The sequence below is a fragment of the Cetorhinus maximus genome, chromosome 4, assembly GCF_964194155.1.
Source record: "Cetorhinus maximus chromosome 4, sCetMax3.hap1.1, whole genome shotgun sequence".
Lineage (NCBI taxonomy): Eukaryota > Metazoa > Chordata > Chondrichthyes > Lamniformes > Cetorhinidae > Cetorhinus > Cetorhinus maximus.
The window spans coordinates 64,915,172-64,938,601 of NC_135882.1; the positions used below are offsets into that span (position 1 = coordinate 64,915,172).

General features: G+C 42.2%; 1 protein-coding gene across 1 annotated transcript in view; it reads left to right on the top strand.

Moving 5' to 3' along the window:
- The first annotated feature begins 2,262 nt into the window (after positions 1-2,262).
- LOC144679654 (uncharacterized) overlaps positions 2,263-23,430 on the top strand; it is a 74,283-nt gene continuing 53,115 nt past the window's right edge. Inside the window, exons 1-4 of the mRNA XM_078540256.1 lie at positions 2,263-2,335; positions 9,370-9,484; positions 18,984-19,168; positions 23,220-23,374. Of these exons, the coding sequence (XP_078396382.1) occupies positions 2,318-2,335; positions 9,370-9,484; positions 18,984-19,168; positions 23,220-23,374 (473 nt within the window). The 5' untranslated portion in view covers positions 2,263-2,317. The remainder of the gene's footprint in view (positions 2,336-9,369; positions 9,485-18,983; positions 19,169-23,219; positions 23,375-23,430) is intronic.

Consider the following 23,430-nt stretch of genomic DNA (forward strand, 5'->3'; position numbering starts at 1 on the left):
TGAATTAGTTTCCATTCTATGTATTAAATGTGCTCCCTGCAAAAATAACATATGTCTTAGCTTTAGTAAGATTTGTAATATATTCACATAATAGCCAGATTCATGTTTCGTTCAATCTCATAAGCAGCAATTCTAATGGGCTGTTAGTACTTGTTTATGATTCAATAATTTAATAAGAAACAATCATAGATTTAGAAAGAATCATGTCTGAGCAACCTCCTTAACTTCTTTAAAATTGTTAGCAGGTAAGGCAGATGATAGCCATTACTTTTTGAGGTTTTTATTTAGATCTTTCTCATTCTATGTGTCATAGACTCCTTCTTACAGGTGTCTGCTGTAATTATCTTTAAGGACCAGACTGGGAAGTTGGAATTGTAGCTTCTCCCACCCCTAGAGAAGAATGATTTTTAAAAAAAATCACTGTATAAGGCAAAACCCCGGCAAGCTATTTATGGGTGTGCATATAGGTGTTTGGAAGAATTGAAAACCTTGGCCTGGATTTTCGTGTAGGTTCAGGAAAATGAGACTTGTGCATTTTTGTGGCTTCTGAACTTCACACCCGACCCATGCATGTCTTTTCCTGCGAGTTTTGTCTTTTCACACAAGATCCAGGTTTGTAGTGCAGTTTGTGAGCCACAGTTGAGTAGGGGAGGAGTGTGGGGGCAGAGGCGGGTTAGTTAGAAGGTCTGCCTTGGTTCTCAGACATAGCAGCCCAATTCTCAACATTGTTTAAAGGCCCCCCTAAACTTCACCTTCAAACCCACCCTTTGCCACCTCCATGCTCCCACAGATTCCCCGTGCAACCTCCACATGCGCTCAGATCCCCATGCCACTTCCTTGGCCCCCTCATATCCCCATGCCACCTCCATACACCCCCACCCATGTACTCTCCATAGCCATTCACCTAGTATCCACTGTGTACAGTTCTCAGGAGTCATGCAATAGTAATGGGAATTATTTAAATGCAGATGTTAAAAATTAAAACTGTGACAATGTAATAAAATTCTCATTCAAAGGTCTGTCATTGACACTGCAAAAAAAACTTCTCCTTTGGGAAAAAAGTTAATCCTTTAAGTGGCCATTAAGTTATGTAAATGAACAACTATGTTCTCTGAAACCTAGTCAAAGGCTGTTTTTACAGTTGTTACAGCCTCATAAAACTGTCAGTTATTCCCCTGAACAGCTGTGTGAACAGAGCTTAGTACTCTGGTAATTTTGGAACTTAGCCAAGCTTTCATAATGGCCAAAGCTGTCAAAGCTTAACTTACAGAATATAAGGATTGATAATGAGAATCTATATGTAAACATTTTATAATGTGGGTGAACTCTGAACATTTTGCTGTCATGATGTACAATGAGCCAAATTAATCAGAATGATTTTGTTTGTCATTTGTTTTCAATAAGAGGAATTTTTAATCTCCAAGTTACATATCTCACAATATTCAGTTTATTCAGTCTATTCAGTCAATTCAGTCAATTGTTTTTGAGTTGCATTGTTTTTATTTGAAGGCTTCTACATCTATTCAAAGCTTTGGCTTGAACTTGCTACTTCAGCCACTGGTTCCAACAAAGGTATTTGATTCCAATACCAAATATGGGGATCCAGCAAAAAAATGAAAAGGGTTCTCAGGAGGTAAGCCTAGTTAACAGCACATGGGCTTTCTTCTGGCTGACCTTTATTGGTGCTGGAACTTTGTACAAAAACTGGTAGGAATACAGTAGACATGGCTGAATATTTTGACTTGCTCTTTGTGTGGTATGGTAAGTAATACACATTCTTGGTTCCCTCATTCTCAACTACTCTTCTGTTTTAGAACATGGGTAACAGAGCCATTGTCTTCAATCGAAACAGAGTATATGAAGAATCTTCAGCAGCAAGTTTGTCTATTGGAACTAGAAACCAGTTTCCTATATCCTTCATTTTAAAAAATAATTCTAGTGCTTAAAAATTCAGTAATGTTGTACATATCTCATGTTTTATTATTGACAACAAAAGTTCATACAAACTATTCTCTTTTGATCCACTTGTGATGATACTGTTGCAGATAGTTAACTGCGATGTCAATGCTAGATAAAGGGTAAAAGCAAAATACTGCAGATGCTGGAAATCTGAAACAAAAACAAAAATAGCTGGAAAAGCTCAGCAGGTCTGACAGCATCTGTGGAGAGGAAGACAGAGTTAACGTTTCGAGTCCGTATGACTCTTCATCAGAACTGGTCATATAAAGGGTATATTCCTTGACTATAAATATGAACACGGGCGCAGGCTAAGAAAGCTGCAAACATTCCACCAAAAATTACATACGAGGCTGAGAGGATGTTGAGAGAAATGAAGGTAGTTGCAACTGTATTTATTATATTGCAAATTTTAATTTTGAACATGTACAAAATATGAAAAACATTTTAATGCATTTAGCATCATCTGAACCTTCTGGTGTTGGTTTTTAATTTTCACATCTGCATTGTTTCCGTATTGTATAAAAGCTTTCTTTTTCTACTTTCTTCCTGTTCTTCCTGAAGGCAATGATTCATATTACAGGCAGTTCCACAAGCAGTTCTTCAGGATTGTTTGTGTGTAATTGGTTTGACCAGGGGGAGCATCTCAGCCAATCCCAATCACATCATCACTGAATGTTGACACGCTTCCTGGGGTTATTGGATAACAATTGGAATTGCGAATCTAGGTAGTTTTTTTACCTTTTTAACTCCCTCCTCCATCCCAGGAATGCTCAAGTCAATTGTAGCACCCTCACTGACGCTGTGGTTCAAGTAGCACAGACAAGACAGTGATTCAGACATTTTACTTGCCTCGTTCCTGTGCTTTGTACAGCCTTCAGACCAAAGTGATGGTCCGGCCTCACACTCCCTGGACACATTACTGACGCCTGCACCTTGACAGTGCTCGTTATTGCTGCCAGAATGTAGTGGGTAGGTGTCACAGAGTTCTGTCCGTCTTTCTGTGTGCTCTCAGCAACTTTAAGGTGGGGCTGGCCCCCATCTCTTCAGCATCTGCGACCAGTGATGCTGTGCTCCTGAGGGGCTCAGGTGCTGAACGTGGACAAAGGATCAGATGCTTCTTAAGTTTCATGGCTCCGTCTCTATGATATGACCCTGATCACAGAACGCAAGAGAGCTGCCTTCGGCCAGACTGGAGTCAGACATTCTCAGAGGCTACGGAGTGTCCTCACTGCATGTCGTCGTCGTCATCATCCTCCTGTAATCGAGCAACTAGTAGGTGTCTATTAGGCTATTAGACTATTAGGCGACTATTAGCATCTCTATGACAGAAGCATTATCACAGAGGGTATGCGCGCTGCCATAAGCCAGATTGGAGTCAAATGCAAACCAAGGATCTATGATGCAATGTGAGGATCTATGGGTTCTCACTGCATGTCGTTATCATCCTCAACAACTCTAGCAGCTGTGAGGGCCTCCCAAGCGCGCCTGCCTCATCTAGCTAGTGCGAGGACTTCATCCCCGTCATCATCACCTTTGAGGACCTCCTCACCCTGATCGGCATCCTCCTCAGCAGAGGAGACCTCTAGCTCCTCCATCTCCTCCTCAGCCAGCTCCTCTCCCTCTTGCAGTGCCAGGTTGTATAGGGCGCAGCAGATGACGACGATGCGTGACACCCTCTGCAGACTATATTGCAGGGCTCCACCAGACTGGTCCAGGCACCGGAAGCTCATTTTCAGCATCCCGATGGTCTGCTCCACCAAGTTGCAGGTTGCAGCATGAGCCTCATTATACCTTCACTCTGCTGCAGTCTGAGGCCGGTGCACAGGTGTCATCAGACAAGGCCTCTGCGGGTAGCCCTTGTCCCTAAGGAGCCTTCCCTGCAGCCTCTGTGGACCCTGGAAGACTTCAGGGATCTCGGACTGACTGAGAATGTAGGTGTCGTGTACATTCCCTGGAAACCATGTGCACACCTGCAGCATATGTTTCTGGTGGTCGCACACTAGCTGCACATTCAGCAAATGGAAGCCCTTGCAATTGATGTAGTTGGCTGCTTATTGCGACAGAGGCCTGAGTGATATGTGAGTGCATTCAATGACACCCTGCACCTGAGACTTGGGCAAATCCAGTCGCTCTTGCATCTTGACTGTCCTGGTCCAAGGCAAAATGCACAAAGTTGTGTGCCCTTGCAAAGATGGCATCCGTGACCTCATGGATGCATTTGTGGGTGGAGGCTTGTGATATCCCACAGTAGTCACCTGTCGGGACCTGAAAGGAGCCACTGACATAGAAATTGAGTGTCGCTGTCACTTTCACGGCTACTGGCAGTGGATGCCCTCTATATCCCTGTGGCGCCAAATCCTGCAGCAGCTGGCAGATGCGACCGACCAGCTCCCTAGACATGTGCAGTCTTCAGTGACACTGGTTCTCGGTCGTCTGCAGCAATGAAAGACGGTGTCTCTAGACCCTGGGTGTCGCTAGGCGCCAACCAGTAACAGCTCGCTGTAGCTCTTCGGTAGCGTGTGCGATAGCCCCAACCACCCCTTCATCCAGAGGGTGCTGCTTCTCCCTCTGCACAGCCAGGAGCCTGTCACTCTCCTCCGTTGTCTTTGCTCTCTGTAAGCCATCAGGCATATAGCTAATTCACCAGACTCCAAGCTCCTGATGTTGTACTCCTCCAGGATGAAAGAGAGAGACACGTGTACTGAGAACCTGTCTGGGGGATGCGGGGGGTGGGGAGCAGTGCGGTCAAGTCTGAATGCCCTTAACGCTTCCTGGTGAGTGCTGGCCACCACTTGGATGGCCAGAGATTAGTGCGCTGCATGGCTGACCGAGATCCCACCCACCTCCACCCGACCAATCGACTGCAGCTTTGCCCATTGGAGTGCATGCTGTGCTCTCAGCTCAGGCGCAGGCATTCTCCTAACCTGCACTGCAAGGCTGCACTGTTAGCTTGAACCGTCGGGGAGACTGAGCCAAACTGAGATGCTGACATTGCAAGCTGCTGTGAGCACCTCCACCAGTGACTGCTCCATGGCCAGCTTTAGCAAGGAAATTGTACAACGTGTGCAGTCTTACAACTGTTCTGCAGTCTACTAAAATGCTCAGGACTTTGCAGTCTATGCTGGGGGGCTGGGGTGATTGAAAAGCTCTGGAGCTGTTGGTGGCACTTTGATGCCTCTGCGTCGCTTGAGTGGGCAGAGAAGCTAGAAGCCAGACTTTTGTTTTGTTCATTCACAGGATGGGGCTTTGCTGGCTGGGCCAGCATTTATTGCCCATCCCTAGTTGCCCTTGAGAAGGTGGTGGTGAGCTCCACTCATGTCAGTGGCTGCGTTTGAACTAAATTGCAGCAGAATAGTCACTTTATATAAGGTGTCCCTAATGCGTGGCTGCTTCCCTCGCCCACCCTACCCCACACCCTGAATGCTTGTGTGCTATATTCAACCACAAGGCAGCCCTTGCCGCCACCCCCCCCCCACCCCAGCCCCCCCACAAGTCACCTCAACCACAAGGCAGCCCTGTTCCCCTCTGAGCCCCCGCCCCACAAGTCACCTCAGCAGCAGGGCTACCCTTGCCCCCCAACAAGTCCCCTCAACTGCAAGGCAGCCCTTGCCCCACCCCCCAATGCGCCTCAAGCTTGAAGTCCAACAGGTGGCCCCGGTGAGCACTGCACATTGTTGCTGTGTACTCACCTCAAAGTGCAGCCTGCCAAGTGCACGCCTTTTATATGCTGTTGTGAAACACGTCGGAGTGCTTTCCTGCCGACGTGGACGGACAATCCAGTGGGGCGGGGTGATTCCGGCGGGATGGTCTAATAATGATGTGCAGATGCATTACAACTAGGTTCCCGATGTCCGATGGCGGGAAACGCAGCCTTCCATTGGTGGGCTGAGCGATGATCGCAAACTGGTTTCATGCCATCGTGAAACTGATCACGCCATATTGTTCGCTTACACCACCGAACATGCCCGATGCTGGCAGGCACAGAAAATCCCAGCCTTAGTCTCTGCCAAATGGGAGGGACTATTAGTGGGTCAGGAATCCATTGAAATAACTAGCAGGCTTTTCTGTAGCTCTAACTGACCCAAGGCATTAGCATCTTTCTTGCAGATTCCCCCACCAATCAAAGAGTTTGGGTGGGATCATGTGCTAGATCTGACAAGAAAGGATTTCTAATTAAAGAGACCCTGGCATGGGTTAGAATGTTTTGAGGCCAGGAATAGAAAGGAGACTGCGAAGCTCCTTCCTGGGTGTCTCACTCTTACTGGAGATCCCGCTAATCTAATGGGCTGCAGCGAGATGGGAGGAAGAGGACAACCTCTCCAACCAAGTAGGCATGGATGGAAGCAACCAAGAAAGTGACCGGGAAAAGTATAGTTCCTCTAGCCTGGAGACAGTGCATCAAGAGCACCTTGGACTTCAGGAGGGCTTGAAAGGTAAGTGGTATAGCCCCAATCTCTTTTCAGCAATCTCCTGCACAGTACTCCTCAGAACATGATACCTTGCAGCTGCACTCTTCTCTCCAGTTACTTCCTCATATTCCCATCTGAGCAGCCAACACTCACACTCACCACCATCTTGTTGCCCTCTTGCACTCATGACTCAAAGTCAGCATCCACAAATGTCCTTCCCTCCTTTTCACACAAGCCATTACTAACTCTCAAAGCTTTTTGCTTTCTCTCCTTGCAGGAGGAGAGAGCACACAACCTCGGAGGGAGGCAGAAAGTTGAGGCGTGACCCTCCAGTGACAGGCACCTTGATGACCACTGGGAAGGGGGTTTCGTACCAGGAAGTTGCAGATATCAGCAATGATCTGTGAAAACCTGAGCCTCCTGAGGAACTGGTGCTCACACATGTCGAGAGAGTTGGTCCTCTGCCTGTAGACCCTGTGTCAGGGGTTTCACTTCCTTTTAGTTGGATTTCCATTCCCTCTGCTCTGTAGAGTGGCCTGTGGCTGCAGAGAAGGTAGGTGGTGTTGATGCTTGTCTTGTTCTTCATCAGAGGTGCAAAATAGAGCTGCAGAAGCTGCTGATGGTGAAAATTGGCAACAGGAGGTGCAACTGAAGGTCATTGAAGTGTGAAACAGTTGAAGTGTCGACTAAGAATTTGCCAGTCACCTGTCAAGCACTGGAAGTACTCTGAAGGAGTGCTGTGGGTAGCAGCCTCTCACCTGGCTGTGGGCAGGTTTCACTGATCAAAGGTTTCCCAGCCTGTCAGTTTGACTGAAGAAGCATTCCCCACTCTGCACTCACCTCCGTGTCCCTGGTGAATTGCTGACAGCTCAGGAAATAGGTGTGTTGGTTGTTAAAGCCAGAATCCTTGGTTATGGCAGTACTTAATTGCTTATTAGAATATTTAAATACCTTACCCAGCAGCTGCACGAGGGTTCCCCACTATCCTTCAAACCTGCCCGACATCACTCTTAGGGGATTCAACTCCCTGCATGCCCCCAAACCTGTTTCCCCTTACCCTGTAACAGTTCCCCTCGCTGTTTATTGTCTGATATTATAGCAGTATATGGCTCTGAGATCTCTTTTCAAGGTTAAGTAGATCAAGTTTTTCTCATGTTTTCTCAAGCAATTAATATTTTAACTGGGAATCACTCTCATTTATCTTTTCTGCACTGACTTAAGGGCTGAGATGCAACAGTCTCAGTGTCTAGAACCGAGCACATATTAGAGGGCTGTATTTTGTTTCTTGGGTGAGAGTGGCGGAAGGGAAACTAAGTGGTCTGCTTGCTCCCTCACCCTGTCTTGGCTTGTTAAATCAAGTGTTGTATGGCCAATTAATGGCTGTTTGATGGGAAGGCAGCCAATCAGGAGTCTAGGCCGGGATGTCATACAGCAGTGCGGTTATGCTACGAACAGGTTGGTCACGGCTACAAATTTAAAGGCCCCCCTGCTTACTTTTAATTGAAGTCTCAAAAAAACTAAAAAAATAAATTAAAAAAAAAATACAGATGCTACCACCTTCACCAGTAGAATTTACTGCTACATTCAGCCATGGCAGCCATGGTGGCAGGCCTTTTCTTCTGCCCTTGTGCCACCACATCATAGCTGCTGTAAAACACTCTCAAAATTTTTCAAGTTCAATGCCTGAAAAATGCAGCGGGCAATGAAAGGTTGCAGATGATTGGGTCGTTAACAGGCTCAATTAATTAGTAATTTTAAAATGATGGTTGGGTTTCTGATTTCCACGTTCTCTCACCTTCTGTGATTTCGGAGACTGGTGTGACGACATCATATCGCTGACCTGACATCATCACATCCATTTTACGTTCACAGCGGGAGGGGGGTAGTCATAAATTGACCCAATTTGTGGCCATAAAATCTAGTCCAAGGTGTCAGCATTACACCTTTTAAGCCTGACTTCTTCTGACTTGCATTGTCCTGCTTTGGCAGTATAACTTTGCATTCTATTTGCCTTGTCAGTTGCTACTTCCTGATGATTGGACAATGATGAATATGTCAATGCCTCTTATCTATCAACTTCCCTCTTAGCTATCTCAAAACCATTTGCAGAATATGTTTGATGCCTATTTTTTCTTTGTCATACTTTGTATTCTTTATATTAAATTCCATCTACCACTGTTCTACCCACTTCTGTGTTAATCTGGATCCCTTGCTGCCTATTGCAGTTTAACTGCCCCCCTTCCCCTACCCCCAGTCCGCCCAATCCAGATTAGTATCGTATAAAAGTTTGAGCAGTTTGAATTGACCTTCAAAATCACAGCCAAGTATTGGGAATTAGAAATTCATATTAAAGCGTTCCACAGTCCATTTGAGATTTTAACGTCAAGGAATCTTTCCAAATGTTAATAAAAAATATTGTTAAACTGAGACAAAAAATGAACTGTTGTGGGTCTCAAAACAATTGGAAATCTACAGCTGTGAGAATTATCCAGGAAAAGGTTTAACTTCATTGGGTCATGTACTTTGCAGAGCTCTCAATATATTAAGTGCACCATATGCCTAAAACTAAATTCAATAAGCAGAATTCAGTGTAATTTTTTACTCTTCCAGATGACCTGTCCTTATTATGCTTCAGCTTATAATTGCTAAATTAATGTTGATTATTTTGTGCTGAGGGTATTTGCATGCTGCAAACTCAGTTGAGATGATCCAAAGTAATATTCTCATTTTGACCATTTTGATTCCCAATGGAGCTCCTTTTCGATTTCCAAAATGCACATATTTTCTTCATATGTTCTTGGCAAAATGGAATTCCTACAAATAGCTAATGATAAATGTTAGAAGGAAAGGAGAACTGAGAAAGTGATCAGATGAAAAAGCTGTTGCAGTATTCTAAGGATGAATTAAAAAGTGTACACTTGTTAAAATTTTGATTTCTTTTTGATTCTGAAAATGTACTGGAGTTCTCGAGAGCCTTGTGAATTGTCTGTGACTTTTGTAGGAGCTGCAAGCTGAAATCAAATTTATCCAGCTGGAAATTAAAAAGAAAGATGCCAGAATTGCAATGTTGCAGTCCGAGAAGGAACTTTTCTGTAGAAACCTTCGTTTGGCACAAGGTGACAGCTGTTCAATCATGTAGTTTTTAAATATTTTGAATATGTGGCAAAAATAGAATGCTTGTGATGCAGTGTGGTAAGTATGAGGCAGGTAAGAAAGACTAACCAGATCACAGTATGAATACAGATGAGAAAGGTAATTTAGCCTATCTTAGTTTATCTTTCTTGAAAGATCTTAGCTTCACATCTAATTATTCTGGAATGATTTCAGGATTTTCACCTCCGCTATTAGATCCAGAGTTCAATTCCATATATCGATCACCTTCTGTGGAGAAGAACTTCCAGATACATTTGTAAATTTTCCTTTAATTATTCAAACTTGTGCTACCTTAACATACTTTCACAATTTAGTTTTTGATAAATATTCTGGGTTTTCATTTTCCACTGAGGGGATAATATCTTGGACATAGCGGTCTGTAATGATAGGTGATGTTGAGGTGGGGAAGCACCTTCCTGATTAGGACCACTTTATTAAAGGATTTAAAATATGGGGTTGTAGCAAGTACATAGTATTATAACATTTACAGCACAAAAGCAGGCTGACAAGTCCATGCCAATATTTATGCTACACGCTACTCTCCTCCCATCCTTCCTAACCCAACCCCATCAACATACCCTATTCCTTTCTCCCCCTTGTATTTATCTGGCTTTCCCTTAAATGCATCAATGTTAGTGGCCTCAGCTCCTCCTTGTGGTAGCGAGTTCCGCATTTGAACCACTCTGTGGGTAAAGGAAGTTCTTCTGAATTCTTTATCAATGACTATCTTGTATTTTGACCCGATTTCTGGACTCACCTACAAGTGGAAACATCTCTACATGTACAGTATCAAATACTTTCATTATTTTAAATACCTGTATTAGGTCACTCTTTAGTCTTCTCTTTTCTAGAGAAAAGAGCGCCAGCCTGTTGAATATTTCCTGATGGGTGTAACCTCTCAGTTCTGATATCATTCTAGTAATTTTTCGGCCTCTTCTCCTTTGTATAATAGAGACCAGAACTGTTCACAGTACACCAAGTGTGGTCTAACCAAGGTTCAAGTTTAACATAACTTTTCTGCTTTATAATTCTACCCCTTTAGAAATAAACCCCAATACTCCTTTAATTTTTTTGTGGCCTTATTAACCTGCATTGCTACTTTAAGTTATTTGTGTATTTGTGCTCCCAGATCGCTTTGTTCCTGTACCCCATTTGGGCAACTATTTTCAAGGAGCTTATGGCCTCCTTTATTCTTCTTTAGGATTTATTTCTGCCAAAGCAACATGTTCAAAATGTTCATGGGGCTATTTTGTTGTAAGGGTAAAATCAGACACTAAGAATCGACTGTTTGAAAGTCTGGTTTGTGGCCTGTGATTTTGGGCTAATTAATGATTATCCATATTTAAACATGCCTCGAGGCACTAAAAACAGGTTTTGTACTCGAGCACAATTAGAAGCTATTGTGGAGTGGTATATGTTGTCTGCATGCACTCATTTCCACAAAGTGTGGAATGCTCTGTTTGATGCACGATCACTGTTTCAGGATGGCTCAGGAATTGAGGAAGGGGGCACCCAGGATCTCGGAGGCACCAGAAGTCCTGGTGTAGGAGGTCCAAAAGAGGAAGGATGTGCTGTGCTAGCACAGTACACCACAGCATCCTATCCCTCTTTCCTGGCCTCATCCCCTCATCCCCATTTTTCCTTTAGACCAAGTGGGATTCTTAGAAAGATATCCATGACCAAATATTCTTATAAGGTAAAGTAGCTCAGCACTCACTCTTTTTAGATAAAGTTCTCAGAAAATTTCTGGGAAAAAATGCTGATAGAATGTTGGTGAATTCATGACAAAGTGTCCCAGAAAATCTTGTCCTGCTTTCTACCCTTAATTAGCACATTCCTTAGATAATATCACCACCTTCAACACCTCTTTGTCCTTTTGTCTGTGACATCTTTTGGTTATCTCCACCTATCACTGGCCCTCTATCCAGCACTACTTGTTCTCTCCCCCACCCCCTAAACCAGCTTATATTTCACCTCTTCTATTTTTACTTAGTTCTGCTGAAGGGTCATTCGGCCTCGAAACGTTAACTGTGCTCCTCTCCGCAGATGCTGCCAGACCTGCTGAGTTTTTCCAGGTATTTTTGTTTTTGTTTTGGATTTCCAGCATCTGCAGTTTTATGCTTTTATTTTGTACCAGAAAATCTCCTGATGTGTTTTAAAAATATTCTTCAACTAACAGTGGCTAGGTAAATAGTGAATGCTGAGCATACTTTTAAGGAGCATGCAAAATTCTCAGCAACAACTTGTTTACTCCTGTTCAGCTGGTCGCTATTAGGAGAGATTGTTAATTGAAGCTCTAGCCATCAAAATTCCATGCAACCTCTTTAATGAGCACTAGCAGGTAATTTAATTGTCAGTCAGAACTGTAATGATCCTCAGGCCGTTCCTAGCGTACACTTAATTACTTTACCATGGTGGTATCTTGCACTAAAGGTAGACTTAAACTGGCGATGCAGCCTCAAGACATCATCTTTGCCACATTTGAGGCTTTTTAAGCATCGAAAGTAGCTGGGGAAAGTTTACCCCACAGTTACAGAAATGAAATGAGACACTTTTGAAAATAAAAATCTTGAATGGAAATAAAACTTCATATACCTCCATGAGAGAAGAGGCATGTAGGACGCATGAAAGCACAGTGGGTTTCATGGGTCACCTTTTGGGAATTTCAATCTTTCTCTCTTTTACAAAGGATTTGCAATTGAGTTATGTGTAATTGTGTTTTTAAAACAAAAAAGTGGCAAATCCCACAAGAAGTGCCCTGGAATTTCTGATTTTCAGTTTAGAGAGTGTAGGGGGTGGGGGAAACAGGTGAAAATGGGAGATGCGAGCCCGGAAAGAGTTCTGAGGCTGCTGGATGCAGAAGTGGGCTGAATTGAAGGCCTGCCTCAGTGCCCTGGCACTTTGTCAAAGATATCATAAAATTAATAAAACAAAAAACAGCCTTCACACACCCTCACCCCTAGACAGACTCCCCATAGCCTATCCATGCCAACCTATGCCTCTCCACCTATCCCATGGCGCCTCATACCTTCCATGTCTGCTTATGCCTCTCCACCCACCCCATAGCCCTTATGCCAACTTAGTGCCAACTCATGCCATGCTCCTCACCACTAGCCTTTTCCCTTATACCCCGCGTGCCAACTTATCCAGTATTCACCATGGACAGACTTCGGGACCCATGCTGAGATTAAATAAAGTTCTTAAGTGTCTATTGATGAATTTACTATTTCAAAAAAGAACTCTTACTGATAAAAGCTCATTCACTGCATTTAACTTCCTTTAATCCCTTTGAAAACAAGCATTTGTGTTCATAGGTAAAAGCAAAATACTTCGGATGCTGGAAATCTGCAATAAAAACAGAAAATGCCAGAAAAACTCAGCAGGTCTGGCAGCATCTGTGGAGAGGGAAGCAGAGGTAACGTTTCGACTGTGTATGACTCTTCCTCACAGGTTCTCTTTAGAAGAGGTCTTCTTCAGAACTTCTCTCAGAATGTAAACTCTGTTTCTCTCTCCACAGATGCTGCCAGACCTGCTGAGTTTTTCCAGCATTTTCTGTTTTTATTTCATTTGTATTCATAGTCCCACTTCAGAACGTACAAGCATTTGGAGCTGTCAATAAAACTGTGAACGGACAGGCACCCCACCATGATAATGATTGGTTGTGAAATCAGTCATGCAACACTGACCCTTTAATGATAGTCCTCGGGCTTATGTCAACAGAGTGAAATAGCAAGCACTGATTCTTTTTTCACACTGCAGTTTTCTAATATTTAAAGGGCAGTATATTTAAATGCCTTGACAGTGTTATAGTTCTCTTGACAGTTTCAATGCGCTTGACAGTTTCATTGAGTTTATGCACTTTTCACCCACATTCATGTCTAATTTTAACAATCCCAAAGGGCACCTTACTTCTCCCAAAGAGTACTTGGCCTCTCACAGGTATCCTGGGATCACATCCAGAAGGGTACCTTATTTCTCCAGAAGGGTACCAAAGACTTCTGGCAGCTTAGATCTTCTCCTACCAGGTCTAAAGTGCACAAGTCATGTTTGGACATTCCATTAGCCAAAATCAGATCTGACTGAGGCAGCTGCACTTTAACATCTGCAGTTGCCTCCGTGAACCATGTCTGTGCATGTTAGAACCCACTCCCATTCCCCTCCTGCAAAAATGGCGAAGGCCGGGTTCAGGGGCATGAATTCCAGATCTGGACCTCTGCCGCCATTTCTGCAAAGCTGGAGAGCCTCTCCGTCTGCATGAAAATTCTGGCCAGTGAATTTACATATGTTTAGAAAGTCATAGATTACAACACTGAAATGAAGGGAAGATTGAGGCATCAGTAAGCCAGGCATTGGTGGGTCTTCACTGATGTTACACAATTCATTATTTTATCTCAGACGGCCAACAAATATTCATATGCATTGTGGTGAGGGGAATTGGGTTCATTTCAGTGTGACATGAGGTGTCTGCTGAAAGAAACACTTAAGATAGTGGCACTTAGTTTAGTTAATAGATGTGGTGGTGAATTCTTGCTCAGGGATGATATACATATGAAATAGGAGTAGACTATTTGGCCCTTCAAGCCTGCTCTGCTTACACTGCAATTCAGCCTTTCTTGAATAAAATACCATTATTAAATTTTCACAGGCAAAGGGAGGCAAGTTTGGTTGTGGGCGGCTAGTGTTATGACACAGCCAATGGTAAATGCTGAGCTGCTCAAATCTGAGGGAAACTTGAAACAACTGTCACAACTAATTTTCAATTTGTATAAATTTTGAGATGCGTGCCTTCAATTTAGTAGTAATAAGACCACCAAGTCTTTTAAGTTTTTATAAAACTAGGTTAAACATTTATTAATAAGATAAATGATTTTAAATTCATACATAGATCTACAAATTACAACTATGATAACTTCTAACTCCCCTAATCAATCTAACTCCCAGTTACACTTTCATTAAGTTAACAGTAAGACACATAGATTTTAAAAGACCCAGGCAAAGAAACATGATATCCTGAACAAGGCGAATTCCAAGTGAGGTTTCCTAACTTCAGTCCTTTGAGGGCAGCAGCTTGAGTTATAGATGCTGAGGTTTTTCACACACTTGTAAGATCTTAAAAATGCCTTCCCTTACAAAGTCTTCTCTTTATACATATCTTCCTCTTTGAATCAAATATCCATTGTTTCACTATGTCTTTGGACTTTATCTCCCTGATAATAAAACTCTCATAGCATTAAGTTTTACCAGTAATCTTTGGAAAAAATAAACACACTGGGCAGCATTTTCCGGTCAGCGTGCGGGGGCAGGGCCCACTCGCTGATGTGTAAAATGACACGGGGTGACGTTGGGCATGTGTCCCAACGTCACCCCGCATCATTTAGATTCTCAGTTCGGCGGGCGCGCAGCCTAATCGGCTGCGCACCCGCCGATCTGTCAATGGCCTATTAAGGCCATTAAAAAAATAATTAAAATGATTAATGGACCTGCCCATCCAACCTTAAGGTTGGCGGGCAGGCAAAGAGCCCAGGCAGCCTTCAGAGAAAACATGAAACCTCATCCACGGACGGGATGAGGTTTCATGAGGTATTTAAAATTTGTGTTGCATTCTTAACAAAAGTAATTGACATGTCCCAGCTCGTGTGATAGTGTCACAAGGAGGACATGTCAATAAAATTTTTCTCATCCTTTATTATCTTTTTAAAAGTAACACTGATCTCCCTGAGGCAGCACTTTGCATGCGTGAAAGAGCACCCTCCCGGCTCAGGGAATCCTCCCCCACCGCCCGCACTGGGAGCGCACGACACGTAAAATGGTGGCGCGCCCCTGACTGGGGGGCGCCGATTGGGAACCCGCCCCATCACGCCCACTCCTGCACAACCCCCCCAATGTGGGGAAAATGCTGCCCACTGTTTCTAAACTTCACCTGGCTAGGTGACACATTTCACCCCTCCTTTGAAAACAATTTAGCCTGGTTTATTTCAAAATGCAAATGTTCCCTTGACACCTATGTTTCTAAACTTCCCCATGTTTATCTAATTAACATTTCAAACCTAACCTCTGTTAGATCAAAGCACCCAGACTAATTCAATTAAGTCTTACACACACACATATAGACACAAACACATCCCACTATTACTCTATTTCACAATAAATTCCAATAATATTATGAGAATTATTATATCTTCTTGGCAATAGTTAAATCCACTAAAAGTGACATCAGGTTGAGATCCCATTTACATTATTTACTGTACCGGACAATTTAGTTTTATCAGAAAACTTAGACATTTGGCGCTCTGCTCCTTCATCTAAGTCATTTGTAAATATGGTGAAGAGCTGAGGTCCCAGTACAGATCCCTGGGAGGCACCACTAGACACATTCTGCCAATGGAATACATGACCATTATCCCTACTCTCTGTCTCCTACCTCCTTACCAATTCCCTACCCATATCAAAAGATTGCCTTTATGCTTCAGTTATATAGGGCATTGGTGAGACAGCATCTGGAGTACTGTGTACAGTATTGGTCTCATTTAAAATGTGTTGGAAGCAGTTCAGAGAATGTTTCCTAGACTAATACCTGAAATGGGAGCGTTGTCTTATCAAGAAAGGTTGGACAGACTAAGCTTGTATCTGCTGGAGTTTAGAAGAGTAAGAGGTGATTTGATTGAAACACATAAGATCCTGAGGGGTCTTGATAGGGTGGATTGCAAAGGATGTTTCCTCTTGTGGGAGTGTCTAGAACTAGGGGTCATTGTTTAAAAATAAGGGGCCATCCTTTTATGACAGATATGGAGAATTTTTTTGTCTTAGAGAGTTGAGAGTCTTTGGAACTCTCTTTCTCAACAGGTGGTGGTAGCAGAGTCTTTGAATATATTTGAGGCCGAACTAGATAGATTCTTGATGAGCAAGGGGGCGAAAGGTTATCTCGGGTAGGTGGGAATGTGGAGTTGCAGTTACAGTCAGATCAGCCATGATCTTACTGAGTGACGGAGCAGGCTGGAGGGGCTGAGTGGTCTACTCTGCTCCTAATTTATATGTTCAGATTTATGTATGTTTGTAAAGGGGGTGGCCTTACACTTCCCCACACTGAACGTCATCTGCCACAAATTTGTCCACTCACTTAATCATGAGGGTTGAATTGACTTACATGACTCCATGAGCTAATATTAGTATAGAAGTTGTTCTTTGTGCTGACTTAAGTGACTGAAAGACATTGGGGTAAGTTCATATCATCCCCGATCTCTCCTTCAATAAAAAAGTCCCCCAACATTGGATGTGTGTATACAGGTCATATGGCCAACATGCAGAAAACATGTTTAAATTGTGATCCCTTATTGGAAATCTAATTGAAACTGGTAAATCAGATTGTTTATCCTTCAATGCTTGGCACTAGAAAACCTTCACAGAATAAGAAATCTAATTTCTGATGAATCTGTATCATCAGGGTGACGAGCAATAAAAGGAAGAGAAACGCATGGTATTTATCTCCTCCTGCAGACTGAGGCATAAAAAAACATATAATTATGAAACATCAGAGACACCATTATCTTTGGATCAGAATTCATGAAGGGCAGTCAGTTAGGTTCTTAAACAAGAAACTGGGGTTGTGGGGGTGGTGTTGGAAGTGGGCAAAAGTCCCGAAAAGGTAAGTTTTAATTATTTTTGTGGGGCCAACAGGAACATGGTTATTTCTCTGGTCCCACAGAAATAATCTGGATTTCTGTTGTTCAGTTAGATAATATATGTGGGTGGGTACTAGCTGCATAAGCAGCAGAAATATTCAATAGCAAAACAGCCCTCAGGTTTCAAGTTTTTTTAATCAGTCCACTCCTTTCAACAGAACACAAAAGTAGTAAATATTCTTCCAGAGCTAGTCAGTTCTGCACTTCGACCATTGAAAACCAATAAGCTGAGCTTGTGGTTCTGAATGTTTACCAGGATATTGCAATGAATAGCAGACAAGTTATTGTTTAACTTGCAACACATACCAGTGCTTGGACATGCTGCTTCAAAGTTTTTGGCTGACAACACTATTTTGTCTTGTAGTTACGGGGCAGAAATTTTCACTCGGTGGGTGGGTGCGAACTCGACCCGCTCAAGCGTGAAATGACGCATGTTGACATCGGCACGCGTTGCAGTCGTGCAATAGTTTGGTCGGTGGGTGCACACCGGAGTCGGCAGCACGCCCGCCAAGAATTAAAAGGCCTGTTAAGGCCATTAAAAATCAATTAGTTTAAATTTTTCACTGCCCATCCAACCTAACGGTTGACGGGCAGGTGAAAAGGCCAAGTGGCCTTTGCCTTTTTTTGGAAACATCATTCCCGGGCAGAATGAGGTTTCCAAAAAGCAAATAAAAATAAAATAAAAGTTTTACAATTGAATTAATAACATGTCCCTGCTCATGTAACAGGGAACAGGGTCACATGAGGGGACATGTTTTATTATATTTTTATTTTCTTCATTTCCTTTTTTTAAACACCTCATCTCCCTGAGGCAGCTCGCCCTCCTTCCCCCCATGCCCCACGCCCACCCCCAGCACAGGGCTGGCTGTTTCACGCTGGGAAGGCCTTAATTGGCCTGCCAGCGTGAAATCGCCGTCTGGTGCCAATCACGGGTGGCAGTTGGCTTTCCAACCGCCCCTGCTGAGCCTGCCCACCAAGGGCAAAATTCTGCCCATGGTTTATTTCAATTGTTAGATGAATAGAAGTAGAATGCTTCTATTTGAACCTTATTCTGAAATGCCTATTTGAAAAGTAGACTGTTTGAAATAGTTTGTTTGTCTGGCAAGCTCGTATCAAATCCTTCCAAAAAGATACTACACAACTATTATACTAGAATAATTACAATTCCCATAATTACATTAAAGCACTGTAATGATTTGAGTATTTTAAATTAAAACTCTTTGATTTATTAACACAAATGTAAACTTCATAACAATGGGCAGCATACCTCATCTTAATAGTTCAAAGGTGCAATGAGTGATTAAGATTGGCAGTTTTTCCCCAAAAAGTACTCTCCTACTTTATTAACAGTTTTCATTACCTCTCAGATGATAATTTTTCTCGGCCTTTCAACCTATAGAAAAGCGACACGATAGGATATCTCCTTCTGTAATCCAAGGGAACATAGGAATAGGAGCAGGAGTAGGCCATTCAGCCCCTTGAGCCTGCTCCCCAGTCAGCTGGATCATGGCTGTTCTTCCACCTCAACACCATTTACTTGCATTATTCCCATATCCTTTGATATCTTCAATATCTAGAAAATACGTGCTTACATTATTGTTGTGTTCTGAATCTAAATATAAACTCAAAATATAGTTTGTTTATTTCTAAACAGAAGTGGGAAAAAAAAGTGGCAAAACTTTTTTTCATGTCTAATACTTCCTACTTCCCATCCTAAAAAAGCTTTATTAATCTTTGTTAGTTGGGAGTGAAGTACATAACACTAAAAATGTAATTCCAACAGATGCTCATTCCAGTGAAAAGAAATTACTGATAGAGGAACTGGTTCAAATGAAGAAACTGAAGGAAATTGCCAACCAGGATATGGCTTACAAGGAGTCTGAACTAGTGAAGATCAAACAAGAGCTGGAAAAAACTAATGCTGCAGTAACAGATGGAGGACGTCAAGTCTGGTTTCTAGAAACGCAGGCATGTTTGACTAGAATTATGGCATCTTTATTTTGACCAAGATATTCTAGTTTTTTAAATAGATTGAAGATGACCCAAAATCCCATTTGTGTAATTATTTATTGCATATTGGGGGAGATGGTGGCATAGCGGTAATGTCACTAGGCAAGTAATCCAGAGGCCCAGGCTAATGCTCTGGGGACATGGGTTCAAATCTTACCACGGCAGCTGGTAGAATTTAAATTTAATTAGTAAATCTCTAATATAAAGCTAGTCTCGGTAATGGTGACCACGAAACTATCATTGATTGTTGTAAAAACCCATCTGGTTCCCTAATGTCCTTTAGGGAAGGAAATCTGCCGTCCTTACTCAGTCTGCTGTCCAGACCCACAGCAATGTGATTGACTCTTAACTGCGCTCTGAAATGTTCATTTCGAGGGCAGTTAGGAATGGGAAACAAATGCTGGCTTTGTCAGCGATGCCTACATCCCATGAAAGAATAAAGAAAAAAAAGCTTTTTCAAAAAAGTATGGTGTTGGTATAAGATCATAAACATTGGAACATTGATTAAATTGTAACATAACGCTGTCAACATCAGAAACCATATGCAATAAATATACAAATAAAACAATTAAATTAACAAATTGTTAATAAGAAAGCTATAAATAACATATATGCACTCTTCAAAGCATTTTTAAGTTCAGGCTGACTTAAGTATCAACCTTGGTAAGAATATTGCATGTGAAGTCTAAAGTTACTATAAACGTTTAGTGCTGAGGAGTTTTTTGCTTGCTTAAGCATTCTCGTCTATTGCCATCTTTTCGATATGCACTTAAGAAAACCTACATTAGCATCTTATTTCAGATCATTAGCCATTAGAGTGGCTAATGTTTATAATTATGTAGCAAAATCATTTTAAGTCTGCATATTTACCTTGTGACAGTTCAAGACGCTTCTTGATAAAAAAGCAAAGATGTTTAATTTGTTTTGTGGGAATAATTACAAAACCACTGCTTCTGACCATGCAGGATGATTTGTGGTTTGCAGAAGAAGGGAAGGAGAAACACAATGCCTCAATTTCTATACGCTGCTGGGGAGACAGACAGGATGGGACACAACTCCACATTTATCAATTTTCCCTTTCATTCTGCAGATGTGCCTGGAGCACATTCCTCAAGAGGAAACCTGAATACACATGCTAGTTAAATGTGAGATTGAACTGGTCTCAGTTTGGAGTCAAGGGCTGTAGTTTTGTAACTGTTAAAGTAATAATTGAAAAAAAATTCATTCAGCTTCCTATTGAAACCTAAATGAATACATTTGTTTCTAAGATTAGGTCTATTCCAGAAGGACAGCATGTGTCTCCATCAGTAACTCATATTGAACTAAAAGCAGATACATCTATCTATAGTTAGAAGTAGTAAAACATAGGAGGAGTTTTAAACTTTTGGCCAGTTCTAATTGTGCATTTTTGGGATAACACTGATGTCTGGTTATTGTAAAGCTATTTTGTAACATTGCTTTAGTCTCTTAATGATATTTTAATTTTGATTAACATTTTGAAATGCTTCAATTTGATAAAGGATTTGGGTAAATTATGTATAGAGTGTAGTTTCTTAACCCAAGATTGAACTTTGTGGTAGTAAAGGTATTAATGACAGGATTATGACTACAGCTTGCTTGTGCATTTGTGTGTGCATGCACAAACAGTGAAGAATAGTGTTCAAAAGAAGAGGAGTTAAAATCTCTTCAAATTATCTATTACTTGTGATCAATCAGATGCATAAAATTGTGAAGACTTTCAATTTGTGTGTCAAGCATCAGTTACTGTCCCACAAGAATAGATCACTGGGGGTGGGTGGGGTGGGGTGATGTGGTTTTGAGATGAAATGCAAACCAGTAGTTATTAGATTAAGAAAGAAATGTAGAAGAATCAAATGAATAAAATATTTTCTAAAGTACCGGTAATAAAGTGTTGGAAATGTACAGAAGTTCTGAATTTTGATCATCAATACATACAGCACACCATTCTCATTCAAATGTTGCTTAATCTGCTGTTCATTTCAAAATTTTCAGTACTTATTCCAGATATATGGACATCTTGTATGTAGTGGGTAGCATCCCTACCTATGAGCCAGAAGCTCCTGGTTCGAGCCTCACCCCAGGACTTAATGGCCAAGTAAGGTACATTCATAATATGGCAAACAGATTGATTATCAACCTGTAAATCCTTCCAACAGGCACCATTGGGAGGCAGTAAAAGCAGGAGAGATTTCTGGTCAGCCATGTGATGGAAAGAAAGTTGGAGCCTCTACCATCACTATTCCAATCTCCAGAGTACAACTTTGATGTAAAATGCATGTTGTCACAGCAACTCAGATTCCCTGAGTGACAACACCACCACCATTCCAGATGTAGGGCGGGATTTAATGGAGCCTGCCAGAACGGACTAGGTGGCAGGCAAAACCCCATAATTGCGGGGGAGGCTGTGCAGCCCATTCCCACCAGTGGGAAAACTGATCCTTCATTTAATCAGCAGCAGGAATGGGCTGATGAGGGAATCTGCCCAATGGCTAATTAGGCTCATTATTGAGCCAGTTAAAGGGCATTATCCCCGAGCCCACTGGAATTTAATAGATGCTCAGGGATTCTCCCAAACTCGCACAAGTCTTCCGTGCCTCCTGAAGACCACCCAGCAAACCCTGTCAGATTTGCTAGCAGCCTACCTCTTTCAAAGGCATTGACTGCCTGATTAAGGGACCTGACATTGGGAAGGGGGTTGCTTGCTGACAGCCACCCCACTCCCAACTTTTGCATTCAACCACCCCCCCTTCCTCGTTGGCGACTCCCAACCCATCCACATATGCCTGTCTCCAGGGATCTAGTGATGATCCCTGGTGAAGACATCAGAGCATTACTACAACAGACACCGCTCCTGGTGGTGGTGCTTGTACTGTAGAGCTGCCATCCTTTCAGAGACAGGATTTCTGCCCTACTTGGGACTTAATTCTGTGGGATGCCCAATGCTGCCCACTTATGTGCCCGATTGCACTTAATTAGCCCAGGTGGCCTTGTAGAGGGGACACTGGTTTGCCACTGGTTCTCCCGCCAGTTTGCCGAACCCATGTTACCTACCTTACAGTTCCCTACTTTCCTTTCACATCAGTTCTTTTATAATTAAAAAAAAACTAATCTTCTCCTTTAGATGAACAATTTACATTTTTAAAATATTACATTGTTTTTACATTTTAGACAATGTAGAATTGTTTCAGTTGGCAAACTTTAATATTATAAATTAGGACCATTATCATCCTTTTTAATTATTTGCTATGATTAATTATTTACACAATAAAATAAAACAGGGACAGGCTCTAATTTCAGAAATATTGTGAAAATTGTCTCATCTGCAATTGGTGGCCAGGTTTGATTGAAGTCTTTAGCTGTCGACCTCTGGTGGTGTATAACAACAATTACAACAATGACAATAATTTGTATTTCTATAGCACCTTTAATGTACTAAAACACCTCAAAGTGCTTCACAGGAGCATTATAAAATTTGCCACCAAGGGACTTGAGATATTAAGGTGGCCAAAAGTTTAATGAAAAGGGTAGGTTTGAAGGAGCCTCTTAAAGGAGGAAAGAGTGGCAGAGAGGTGGAACAGTTTAGGGAAGGAATTCCAGAGCTTACAGCCTTGGAAGCTAAAGACCTGGCACCGAAATTGGAATGTTTAAAATTGGTGATGCTCAAGAGGCCAGAATTAGATGATCACACTGCGTTGGAGGAAGTTACAGAGGTAGGAAGGGAAAAGGGTTCGTAGGGATCTGAAAACAAGGATACTAATGTTAATATTGAGGCATTGCTTAACCAGGAGTCAATGTAGGTCATTGAGCACAGGGGTGATGGGTGCACAGGATTTGGTGCAATTTAAGATAGGAGTAGCAGAGTTTTGGATGACCTCAAGTTTAAGGATGATCACTGGAAGGGTAATAGAGAGATTTGATACTTTTCTTGAAGTGATTTTGTTTTATCAGTTGAATATACATTTTCTTTAAAAATGGTTTTTATTTTAAGCTTAATCAGCATGTTGAGAAGCACCAGGCTACGGAGGCTAAGCTTGGAGAAAAGAAGTCAGAGTTAATCAAGACCCAGGTTGCCCTTCATCAACTTGAGGAGAAGTACTACACCAGTACCACATCCATTCAAGACCATATTGCTAAAGAACTGCGGTGAGGAGATTACAGATTTTCTTTATAGTATGAAAGGCTTTTAAATTGAACTTAAT